At 50.2% G+C, this 13,162-nt stretch overlaps 1 protein-coding gene across 1 annotated transcript in view; it reads left to right on the forward strand.

Moving 5' to 3' along the window:
• Positions 1-13,162, forward strand: part of LOC122924908 (C-type lectin domain family 10 member A-like) — a 74,234-nt gene that overhangs the window by 33,594 nt on the left and 27,478 nt on the right. The window contains exon 4 of the mRNA XM_044276449.1: positions 3,059-3,380. Within this exon, the coding sequence (XP_044132384.1) occupies positions 3,059-3,380 (322 nt within the window). The remainder of the gene's footprint in view (positions 1-3,058; positions 3,381-13,162) is intronic.

The raw sequence follows: 13,162 nt of genomic DNA on the forward strand, positions 1-13,162 counted from the left end.
GTATTAATACTATCGGACTGGCCCACTCACTTTTTGACTCCTCGATGACACCCAGCTGGAGCATTAGCTGCACTTCCTCCGTGATGGCTTGTCGCCTAGCCTCGGGTACCCCGGTACGGTTTTAACCGGACTTTCGCCTGAGGCTCAGTGACAATGTCATGCCGGATTACGGACGTGCGTCCAGGGAGGTCTAAGAACACATCCGTATTCCGACTAATGAACTCCCTGGCTTCCTGAGCCTGTTTAGAGGAGAGGCTGTCAGCAATTTTCACTGTGACAGCCGCTTCCCCTGCTTCAGACTGAGGGGCCAAAACCGCTTCCCCTAGGAACACCCTCAACTACTACCACATTTTCCCAGGCTCGAGATAGAGTCGGATCCTGGTGTTGTGCTGTACCGAAATTATCCCTAGAGACATTGAGGTCTGCCAGCTCAGGACCCGGCGGCAAATCCTCTACGTCTCCCACCATCACACTTAACGGGGTTGTCTCCCCCTCTTCCACCGAAGTGGCGGTCACCCCTACTGCTGGTCCTTCTGACTCAGGTTCCCAAGGTTCTGGCCTCCCCCCTGAGTCAGGCCACTCTGCTAGGGGTACATCTGTCTCCCGGGTAACTTTCGTATCCGGCCAGAGTGCCGGGAACCCGGGGAAGTCTCTCCCAATGATCAATTTATATGGTAGCTTTGTGGCAACGGCCACCTCATGCATCCACCTGCCGGCCACCATTGACAGAGAGACCAGGGCGGTGGGATACTCCTTTAAGTCCCCATGTATGCAAACAACACCGACTCTTCGGCCAGTATACTCAGCCGGCCGCACCAGGGCAGCTCTTACCAGGGACACCAGGCTCCCTGAATCCAGCAGAGCCACCGCCAGAGTGCCCCCCACTTCCACCTGGCACAGGTGGCTATTGTCCATAGTCTCTGAAGTTCCTGTGGCACACAACATCCCGGCATATAATGAGTGGCGGAAGCCATAGTTGGTGTCCATGGGTTCCCCCGATGGGGACAGTCCGCCCTTATGTGTCCAGGCTCCTGACAACGCCAGCAGACCACCGGGTTTGGGTCGGCAGGGGGTACATCCCGGGCGGGTCTAGCTGGCACCGGCCGCCGGGTCTGGGGTGGAGTTTTCCGGGGTTTGACTGGCCCCCTCCCAAAAGAACCCCCCTTTAGATTTCTGGTGGCCTCATAGCGCTCCACCAGGTCGACCATCTCCAGGGCATTATTCGGAGACACCTGGCCGATCCAGTGCTGGAGAGGGTACGGCAAAGCCCTCCAAAACACATCCGCCAACAGCCGATCCAACATAGCAGTGGGAGTCAACATGTCCGGCTGCAGCCATTTTTGCAAACGGTGCAGCAGATCATAATATTGTGGTCTAGCGGGTTCAGCCGGGTTAAATTCCCACTGATGCACCCTCTGGGCCCGGACCAATACATTCACCCCGAGTCTCGCCAGGATCTCACCTTTTACTGTCGGGTAGTCGGCCGCCTGATCATCGGGGAGATCAAACAATACTTGCTGGGGACCGGACGCCAGGAACGGAGCAACGACCTCAGCCCACTGGTCTCGGGGTAACTTTTCCCTCACGGCCACTTTTTCGAAGACCGCCAGATAGGTCTCGACGTCATCCGAGGGGGTCATCTTCGGAATCGCCGCGCGGACAGCTTTCCGGGCATCGTGGATATTCTGGGATGCTCCTGACGCCTGCAACGCCATCACATGTTGCAATAGCAGCTGGTTCGTTTCTTGTTGCTGCTTGTTAGCCTCCCGCTGCTGCAAGTTAGCCTCCACGAGGGCCTTCACGACCGCCTCCATTTTGTCAGGGGATACGGGTCGTAACCTTGCCGGCTTAATGTAGGACATGCACTTGTGCCCGGTTAAGCAAAAACTTTTCGGCCTTCAGGCCTGCCTCACTGCGTTTGCCCGCATCCGACACCAAATGTGGGGATTCGCTTTGGTAGGCAGGGTAAGCGGACGCAGTACAGAGGCAAAAAACAAGGTTTAAATCAAAGTTCAGTGTTTATTCACACATAGCCAGAAAACAAGCCAAAAGAAAGTGTTCAGTCTTGGTGCCTGTTCACACCACACAAAGTTCACAGTGCAAAAAGACGTCACCTGGTCAGCAGATGATTTTCACCCAGAGTCCGCAGCAGTCTTTAGTGGCCTGTTTCCCCAGCCTATGGCTCACACAAACAGATCCCTCAGTGTCTCAGACCACAGACTCCTCAGCTCCTCTGTCATGGAGGATAATCCACCACCTGAACATGCTGGCTGGGTTTTTTATATTCCAGCCAAAACCCGGCCTGGAACCGTGGGGAACAGCCACCCACCCTGCTCTTTGGCTGCTCCCAATAAGAACCGGCCCGGATTGGCTTTACAGCCATTCTAACAGTTGAAGTGTCAGATTGCACTACAGACCTGACACTTCAGGAAAAAACCCGGTTCTTACCTCACCGAGGCCAGAAACCTCGGTGACACGTATCTTCCGTCAAAGACGGCTCCTTGTTCCTTCTTACAGGTGCTATACTGCATACTGTGGGTTGCTGTATACTATAGGGTGCTATACTGCATACTGTGGGGTGCTGGGGTGCACTGTAACACTAGGGTGAGCCGAGCCCTGGTCTCCTTCCTGCAGAGCGGTGCCCACTTCCAGCCTGAGCCCAGCTGCCCAGAACACTGATCCTGAGCCGCTGGAGTCTTCAGAACTGGAAGTATTTACAGTCATTCACTGTACTCTACCAGATGTGTGGATTTTGTGTGTGTGTGTTGTGGTGGAGGGTGTGATTGCCTGCTAAGGTGTGGGAAGGTGGGATCCAGGGGGCCCGAGTAAATTTTTGCCCAGGGTCCAATCAATATTAAAGACGGCCCTGGTGTTATGTCAGTATCTGGAAGTCTCCTCAGCACAGTATGTCGTCTCTTGTGTGATGTCCTTTATTGTGACCAGTCCTAATCCTGTGTCATGTCAGTTTCTCAGCTTTCCTGAAGCCTCCACCGCACACTATGTCATCTCTTGTATGATGCTGTTTATTGTGACCAGACTTCATCCTGTACCATGTCAGTATCTCAGGTGTCCGGACGTCTCCTTAGCACAGCAGCCACATTACAAGAACTACAGGGAGATCATGAAGACCTCGGCTCCAGATTCACCGAGAATAACCAGAGAACAGACTCCATGCTCCAAATGCTTCAGGAGAACCAGAGAGAACTGGAGAAGACCAAGGCTGAGCTGCATGAGGTGCAGGAGAAGTGGAAGACCTCCACACAGGAGTTACAGAGAATGAGAAGGGAGAAGGAAGACACAGAGACCACACGGAACTCCTTGCAAAATCTTCTCCTGATAGCCAAAAATGAGCTGAGAGGGAAACAGGAGGAGCTCACACAGTAAGTGAAGCCACTCACATTGCGCAGATTGTTGTTACAGGAAGTAGATATAGAACCACTGTGTAAACCAACCGGTTTGATTTTGGGCTAAACCTAAGGATGTTATCCTGCCAGTCCCATGGTATTCAAACTTCAACCCCTATACAGGGATCTGTACTTCATTGCGGGTGAGCCACCAGGCCGGTACTGCACTGGCCGAGTTTGAGATGGCCCCAATGCTAAGCTGGGTCTCCCGGACACCGTCAAGGTGTCACCACGTGCTGCTGCCCCCTGGAATGAGATAGTAAGGCATGGTGCAGCCCAATGGGAAATAAGTCCAGAGAGTCAGGGTCTGCAGTAACCAGGGGACTTCTTTACTGGAAGAATTCAGGTGCAAAACAATACAGACAAGGCATAGGGCTAGCTTCTTCAGTCTCCTCCCTGAGATGAGGCATAGGGCTGGCTTCTCCAGTCTTCTCCCTGAGGTGAGGCATAGGGCTAGCTTCTCCAGTCTCCTCCCTGAGACGAGGCATAGGGCCGGCTTCTGCAGTCTCCTCCCTGGCAGAAGATGAGTTAGTTGCTGAGGAAAGGCCTGAGCTAGTTGTCCCTCTCTCTCTCTCTCTCTCTCTCTCTCTCTCTATCTCCTCTCAGAAGGCTGGTACCGTAGTCCAAGGCTGGTGATCCAGGGTCTATGGCTGGGCATCCCCATCTCAGCATCTTCTTCTGGTCACTCATGCAGACTGGCAGAGTCTCCCCTCCAAGCACTGTTGCCAAACTGCAGCACACTAGGGGCTCTGACTGCTCTCCTCATATACAGTTTTAGCTAGACTGGAACCTTCTAGTGGGAGGGGTGGAGTGGAGAAACTCAGCACAAACAGATACATTGTTTCAGCTCCCGTCTGATATAGACTTACATTAAAGCTTCAATGATACTCAATGGTAATGATGCAGCAGTTTTTCCAGACAAAAACAAGTTTCCAGACATAACGACCTAAACCAGACATTCACAAGGTCAGTCTGTCTGGTTTGGGTGGTAAATGTCTGGCTTTTTCCCTCTAAAATAGACTCTTCTTTAAACTCTATGACAGCTGTGGAAAATTACCAGCTTCTCATTCAAAGTCCCCAAAGTATTTCAGTATTCATTAACCCTTTCCACAGTGTCTTGAAAATACAGAGCGAATGAACAGGATATATATCACAACATATAAAATGCAGTTGCACAGTAGTAAACCATGCACATTAACCCTTTAAAGTGAAATAAAGTAAGAAGATTATAATTTTGCATAGGGTAACAAGGGAAAATGTCTATAAATGTCCAGATTTCACAGTACCACTGCTCAAGGACACTACACTACTTGCTGTTGTCCTCCCTGTGTGGTTGATAACTGACCCATGGCCACTGGTGTGAAGCACCAAGAGTAAGGCAAAACGAAATCACTAACAGGCAGAGGTCAGGGTAGCAAAAGTTCATGCAAATCCGTAAAATAAGTCCAAGGTCAGGGTAGGCAGCAGAGTCAGAAAAATGCAGAGGGGTACACGGGCAGAAAAACAGAAAAAAGCACATCTTTACAAAAAACTAGCAATCTAGACAACCTATGACTCAGGCATGTTTCACTATGAAAGTTGCCTAGGTACCCCCAAGTGTCTATCCATTGAGTGGTGGAGATTGGTACAAGAGTGCACTGGCCCTTTAAGAGATGGAAAGCGCATGCACACATTATGGGACAGAGAAGAAGGCCTAGCTGCCAGGTGCCAGCTGCGGCCTCCAGCGGGGGACATAGAACTCCACTGGTCCAGAAAATGAGCAGCAAGACAAGCCCGCTCTGCAACCATCATCTTCTCTTTCTCACCATTCTTGATGAAATTAACTCCTCGTTCGGTCGGTTAATTCCTCTCCAATTTTCCGGAGGTAGAACTAATTTCACCTTCAGCATGGAGGACACTTACCCCGAAATCTGCAGGTGTAGTTATCATATAATCTGTCCCCTAAATCATTGTTAATTAGTAAGAATAATAATCTGGGAAAGAATCTGCTCCATATGGAGCTGTAATCAGAAAGACAGATCAGATGCCCCCACTAGTTCTCCCGCGATTCTCCTCTTCCAGAATAAATATATAGAGTTACATCAAAAGTTCCAGTCAGTAAGAAAGTCACTGCTTGCAGCACCTTCAGTGGACTACTGAAGACTGGAGGAAGGTCTTTTGGACTGCCGACTCAAAACTGGATGCACCTGTTACACCACACAGGGCTGTTGTACACCGGGGATGCCCAACCTGTGGCCCTCCAGCTGTTGCAAAACTACAACATCCATCATGCCTGGACAGCCTACAGCTATCGTGGCATGCTGGGAGTTGTAGTTTTGCAACAGCTGGAGAGCCACAGGATGGGCGTCCCTGTTGTACAGTATAGAGTAGGTGAAAAGATGGTTCTTCAGTGTGACACCACTGTCAAACATGGAGTAGGGAGGATGAGGATGGTCTGGGGCTTTTCTGCTGGATCCAAAGTTGGCATCTTGCACATGGTGACTGGCACACTGGACTAAAAGGGCTACCACAGCGTTTTGAAGCTCCATGCAATACTCTCTGGTGTATGTCTAGGTGGTCAAGGCAATGACCCAAAAAATTATTCTAGGTCAGTAATGGCCAACCTCTGGCACTCCATCTGTGGTGAAACTACGAACATGCTCAATTCATTTCTATAGAGTTCTGAGAACAGCCAAGCAAGTGTACATCTTGGGAGTCGTAGTTTTACCTCAGCTGGAGTTACGGAGGTTAGCCATCAAAGTTCTAGGTTATGTCAGATCTACCATGGAAGACAAGAGCAAGGAGGTTGGCTTCAAGGAATGGAACAGCCTCACTGTTTCCGGACTCATGGAGTGACCAGGAATGGGTAAGCTGACGCCACTTTAATGCAGTGGCCGGGTCAGGTGGGTAATAGTCTGTATTTGTTTGTGACGCCAATTGCAGCGTGCGCAGGGTACTATCACAGGGCCCTCCAAGATGTTATAATGCACGTCCCAGATTAGGATTTCCAGAGTGGTCTATAGTGGCCTATAATGTCTCTATAGGGTAGTGATAATGGTGTCAACGCTGTCTCCTACCTGGGTACGGCTGGACTCCTGGCTCACTTGCAATAAATTTGAGTGTAGTGATAGAAGGAGTAATAGAGGAATTTTGCAGCAGAAATGATGTCCAGACCTTTAGATGAAGTTCAAACGTTTCTTTACTGAAGATAACTTGTATCCAAGCAGTATACAGCTTTGGTCTCTGGTCCCAGCAGGTTTTAGCAATGATTGGCAGGAATGAATGCTTCTGCTATAAAGGTGGGGAGCTTGCAGGATAAGTCGTGTGCATGGTAGCTCTGTAATTGTGGCAGGGATTAATCTTCTGCACTTTTCTATAACTTCTGCTGTATGGGGATAGACTAGCTGAGGAGGAAGTGACTTCTTCTAGGTCTCTGGACTTGACTCACAGATTCTCAGGGGATGCTTTCTTCCTGGAACTCTGGAGGTTGTAGTTTCTGCTTTCTTCTTCCAGCTGAGGCTGAAGGTGCTCAGTCTGGGAATGTGATCAGGTCTCAGCCGAGACAAGATCCTTGCTGTCTTTCCTATGCAGGGGATCTCCTCACACACACACCCTACCCCTAGCAGGGGGTGGGCAACACTAACTCTAACTTCCTTCTCCACCCATGCTGCAGGATGTGGTCACAGCCCACTTCGCTCACAGAGGGGGAGCTAAGCTGGAATAATCCATTCCAGCCTAGATTCACTAAACTGGGACTTGTACCTGGCCAATGTGTTGCTGCCACCTGCTGGTAACCTGGAAAATTACAAGAAACAATTATATTTAACATGGCTTTAGATGCACAGTTGTAGAGGACATAAGCTAAATCACATCTGATGACAGTGTAAAAGCTCTTAGAAGATAGTAGTGGGGTAGAGAAGTGTAGTAACACAACTCTGGGGTGTTACATTCCCCCTTACTTTGAGTCAAGCAGTCATCTGCTTGTGCTTAGGTTAAGAGAAACAAGCTCTGGGGTACCCAAATTAATACAAAGTGCTGCATGAAGTGCACATAAGGACATACAAAGACAATCATAATGGCTACCCTGAGGTTCCTGCCCGCATGAGTAGGTTGTCTTATTAACAGTTTCCCTCTCCGTATACCCAGTGAACCAACGGTCTGTACTAAGCAATCATTACTGGCTTTCTTTTGAGTAGAGGTGGGACGACAAATCCGTCAAATCCACGAATCCCTCGAATCTTGTTGGATTCGAGGGATTCGTGGACTCAAATCCGACCTAATTTAGTTAAATTCGAATCCAATAAATCCCGATATCCGCCGCCATGCCGCACAGCGCGGTGGGCGGGTGTATCAACAGAGGGAGGAGGGGCTTGGGACTGGCATCTGGATTAGGAATGACAGCGGGGACCTGTGCAGTCCCTGTATTCTAATGCACAGGCCGGGAGGGCGGGCGAGTGGCGCGTCACTCACTAAGTCATGCGCCTGCGCCGCCCACTTTATGAATAAAGCAGACGGCACGGGCGCGTGACGTAGTGAGTGACGTGCCGCCCGCCCGGCCTGCCTCCTCCCTCCTCTCTGCTACGGAACTTAATGTATTACTCCCCTAGCCATTCCCGAAGCAGCGGGGTTACCCTTGCTGGACCTGCCTGGGACTTACCACTTGTCCTACCCGTGCACTATGAGTAGGCCATTAGTATTAAGCGTCCAAAGAGGCAGTCCGTATAAAGAGAACAGAGCTATAAAGCAAAGTGACACAAAAACGAGATGCTACTGATATGGCTAAAGGTAAGTGCAATTTCACAAAAAGTGCATAGATTCAGGGGCGTACCTAGAGCATTTGGCACCCCCCCCCCCAAGAAAGTTAAGAAAACACGCACAAACTTTTTCAATGTTTTCAATAATATTTATTACAAATTTTCGGATCCGCAAAACACATGCGGACGTCTGAATGGAGCCTTACAGGGGGGTGATCAATGACAGAGGGGTGATCACCCATATAGACTCCCTGATCACCCCCCTGTAAGGCTCCATTCAGACATCCGCATGTGTTTTGCGGATCCGATCCATGTATCAGTGGATCCGTAAAAATCATACGGACCTCTGAATGGAGCCTTACAGGGGGGTGATCAATGACAGGAGGGTGATCAATGACAGGGGGGGTGATCAGGGAGTCTATATGGGGTGATCAGGGGTGATCAGTGGTTCATAAGGGGTTAATAAGTGACGGGGGGGGTGTAGTGTAGTGTGGTGTTTGGTGCTACTTTACACAGCTACCTGTGTCCTCTTGTGGTCGATCCAAACAAAAGGGACACCAGAGGACCAGGTAGCAGGTATATCAGACTCTGTTATCAAAACAGCGTCTAATATACCTGTTAGGGGTTAAAAAAATCACATCTCCAGCCTGCCAGAGAGCGATCGCCGCTGGCAGGCTGGAGATCCACTCGCTAACGCTTACCTTCCGTTCCTGTGAGCGCGCGCGCGCCTGTGTGCGCGCGTTCACAGGAAATCTCGCGTCTCGCGAGATGACGCGTATATGCGTCGCTGTGCCTGAGTGAGCCGCCTCCAGACCGCACATCTGCGTTAGGCGGTCCGGAGGTGGTTAATAAAATAAAAACCTGCACCCCCTTAAAAAAAAAATCACTTTCCATCTGCACCAAAAAGAAAAAAAATCCAAATCCCCATCAATAAAATGAACAAATCCTGCACCCCCCCCTTAATTACACCCTCTCTTCTCCTCTTAATTACACCCCCTCCCTTAATAACACCCCCCTTAATTACACAGTGTAATTAAGGGGGGGTGTTATTAAGGGAGGGGGTGTAATTAAGGGGGGGGTGCAGGATTTGTTCATTTTATTGATGGGGATTTGGATTTTTCCATCATCTGCACCAAAAAGAAAAAAAATCCAAATCCCCATCAATAAAATGAACAAATTCTGCACCCCCCCCTTAATTACACCCTCTCTAAGTTCTCCCCTAATAACACCCCCCCTTAATTACACCCCCTCCCTCCCTACCTTAATTACAATTTACACGGTACTCCCCGACCCCCCCCCCCCTTAATTACACAATTATTTACTTTACTTTTACTGTGTGTCTCACATTTATTTTGAATGATGCCCGTTGCCCGCCGTCCGGCCGTCCGACCGCTGGTATAAGATGGATGGGATCCGATCCTTCTTCTGATCCGTGAAGGCGGCGTCAGCGTCGTGACGTCGCCACGTCATGTTGCGCGCCGCCCGCCGCCGCAATAATCAGAGTCGCGTCGCATGGTCGCAGCAGTGGATGGAGCCGGCCCGGGGACGGGTGACTCCGGCGTCAGCACCCCCCTTGTGAGTGGCACCCGGGGCGGCCCGCCCCCCCCCTTGGTACGCCACTGCATAGATTCACATTGCGGCATCTGTAAAAGAGTCCATGCAATGGGCATAAGTGCTTGAACGTTGCATAACCTGTAAACTTTGAAATGAAATTAGTGCAAAAACGTTATGCATTAATTAGTGCAACCAATATTCAATAATACGCTTAAATATGACTTGAGTCCTTTTACTTGAAGTGCTTGATATGGAATCCTATGGAAATAAGTAAAAGTCACTTGTAATACACGGGAAGCAATAGAGTTAACTGTAATCCAAGGAACAGTATAAAACAGTAGATAAAAGCAAGTAAAATAGCAGCAAAAGTGAGAACTATAGTCCCATGAGGCTCTCAAGTAACCTGAAAAAGGGGATAAAACAATATGCAAACTTGGATGTTAACAGTTATTGAAGATGGGGGGAGTCCTTACAAACCATGTCCATCCTGGTGAAGAACAAACAAGGGCAACACACATGGAACAAATGGCCAACAGATCTTCACCAATCAAGTGCAGTCCATGTTGTGGCTCCCAGTAGTTCTTTATTTTTTTAAGGACAAGAAGGGATTTAGAGAAGGACTTGCAGGTCCTCCCACTACTGGAGCTACTAAAGCTCATCAGGGGGTGCTCCTGCTTCTGATAATTAAAAGTTGCAGCTGTTGTGGTACGCCACTGCCCTCTAGTGGTGTTCTTTGGTACTGACTGAGCAGTCAGCCTGGTGAACGCTGTGGTGACCTGCTGCAACCCGGAATCCCTGGCCGGTGCAGAGGTGGGCAAAACCTCCGGCTGGAGCTCTGGAAGGCAAACTGTGGGTGCCTGTGGGAGCTTCCAGGGCAGGATGTACGGTTGCACCCTGGAATTGAAGGTTAATACAGAGTTATTGATCTGGCCCACCCGTAGCGTTGGGGGTGCAGCCAGGTCAGGGATGAGAGGCTCTGTTTCAGGTTGGGCTCGTTCCTTGAACTGCAAGTTGCCATCTGAGGTCTCCTGCAAACAACGGACCCTCCCTGCAGAGCCTGGATCTTCCTGCCAGGTCTCAGGGGTAAATGCAGGGGATAGTGGCTTGGCCAGGAGGGTCACTCCTGCGGCAAAGGAGTTTCAAAAAGTAGTTATAGAGCAGCACATAATGGATCTCTTGACCTGTCCGGAATGCATCAGCCGTGGTGGAATCGCCAATCCAACGCCATTCCATAAGCACAAGTAGATGAAAAGAAGAGTTTCACAGCAGCATGTCCGGTGGGACTTTTTATTAGGGGACCAAAAGTGCACACACAAAAATACACGATGTTTCGGCTACGCAGTAGCCTTTCTCAATACTTGGGGGCCTTGAATTGACCGCATTGGGGTATATTTAACCTTGTCTCTCACATACAGGTTGTGTCGGGCCTGAGGCAGGTAGGTCCGCTTGACAGAGCGGCGGCCCACAAACAGTTCCTCCCCACTGTAGTTATCCTGGAGAAACCCAACGCCTCTCTCCACTGAGAACCAGAGTACAGTTCCAGTGCGTCTGGTAAGTTTGGGGTCCCCTGGCTGGGGGTTATCCAGGACCTGTTTAACGCATTCCTCAATGGCTGTCTTATACTCCCACTGGCTTTGGGCATGACAGGTGATTTCGAGTGGAAGCTCCAGCCGCTTCCGCCGCGCCAGCGGGCATGCGGAGCGGGGCCTCTCTGGGCCTCTAGTAGAGGTGTCGGGGACCACAGGCGTGGTGAAGGGGCAGCTACAGGCCGGTTCCAGAGCCTCCTGCTGGTGCTCGGCGGAGGTCAGGGCTGTCTCTGGAGCTGGGACGTCGGTCGCTGGAGGCGTAGATGCAGTCTGCGATGCAGAGGCCTCCGCGGCCTGGACGGTTTCGCTGGCGGTGGTTTCCACGGGAAGCGGGCTTGCTGTCGGTGGCCATCTTGTCCTCCGCGCTGGCGGCAATCTCGGTGTTGGGGGAGGAATCCACAGGCTCCGCAGGTAATCCAAAGATGCCAGGGCCAGTCTTCTTCACCACCTGGGAAATGCAGATCTCCAGTAGCGGAATCTCATGTACTGGTTCGTCTCCAATGACCATCTGGTCCCATTTTGGTGTTGGGAGATGCGCCATCTTCTTTGCTTCTCCTGCCATGACGAGTACAAGAAGTGAGGGTGGAGCCTGAGGGGAGAAGTCTTCACTCCCTTGGCTCACATTACAGAGTTCTTGGAGGGCAGTCTTTAGTTTTCCCGCTTTCAGGGGGGCATAGTCCTCATTTTCCCGCTCCTGAGAGAGCCTTCTTGAGTTTTCCCACTTCCAAAGGGCATGAAGAAGCGGCGCCATTACCAAAAATGTAGCGAATTAACCCCTGGAGTGCTGGCGCTCACTGTTTAACGCTGTCTGGCACCGCAATAAAAGCAATAAAGTCAATTTTCAGGGTTTTTTACACAGTTCCTAGGCCTTGTAGCAATGGTAGACACACCATCCGATCCTGCTAGGCACACAATTCGATCCTGTTGTAGCAGAGGTAGGCACACAATCCGATCCTGTTAGGCACACAATTTGATCCTGTTCGTAGGACGCCGAAAATGGAGTGACCAGGAACGGGTACACTGACGCCACTTTAATGCAGTGGCCAGGTCAGGTGGATAATAGTCTGTATTTGTTTGTGACGCCAATTGCAGCATGCGCAGGGTACTACCCCAGGGCCCTTCCAAGGTGTTATAACGCACGTCCCAGATTAGGAATGTCAGAGTGGTGTAATGGCTTATAATGTCTCTATAGATTGGTGGTAGTTGTGTCACGGTGTCTCCTACCTGGGTACGGCTGGACTCCTGGCTCACTTGCAATACATTTGAGTGTAGTGATAGTAGGAGTAATAGAGGAATTGTGCAGCAGAAATGATGTCCAGACCTTTAGATGAAGTTCAAACGTTTCTTTACTGAAGATAACTTGTATCCAAGCAGTATACAGCTTTGGTCTCTGGTCCCAGCAGGTTTTAGCAATGATTGGCAGGAATGAATGCTTCTGCTTTAAAGGTGGGGAGCTTGCAGGATAAGTTGTCTGCTTGGTAGCTCTGTAATTGTGACAAGGATTAATCTTTTGCACTTTTCTATAACTTCTGCTGTATTGGGACAGTCTAGCTAAGGAGGAAGTGACTTCTTCTAGGTCTCTGGACTTACTCTCAGATAGATTCTCAGGGGATGCTTTCTTCCTGGAACTCTGGAGGTTGTAGTTTCTGCTTTCTTCTTCCAGCTGAGGCTGAAAGTGCTCAGTCTGGGAATGTGATCAGGTCTCAGCCGAGACAAGATCCTTGCTGTCTTCCCTATGCAGGGGATCTCCTCACACACACACACCCTACCCCTAGCAGGGGGTGGGCAACACTAACTCTAACTTCCTTCTCCACCCATGCTGCAGGATGTGGTCACAGCCCACTTCGCTCACAGAGGGGGAGCTAAGCTGGAATAATCCATTCCA

Source organism: Bufo gargarizans, chromosome 1 (genome assembly GCF_014858855.1).
Source record: "Bufo gargarizans isolate SCDJY-AF-19 chromosome 1, ASM1485885v1, whole genome shotgun sequence".
Lineage (NCBI taxonomy): Eukaryota > Metazoa > Chordata > Amphibia > Anura > Bufonidae > Bufo > Bufo gargarizans.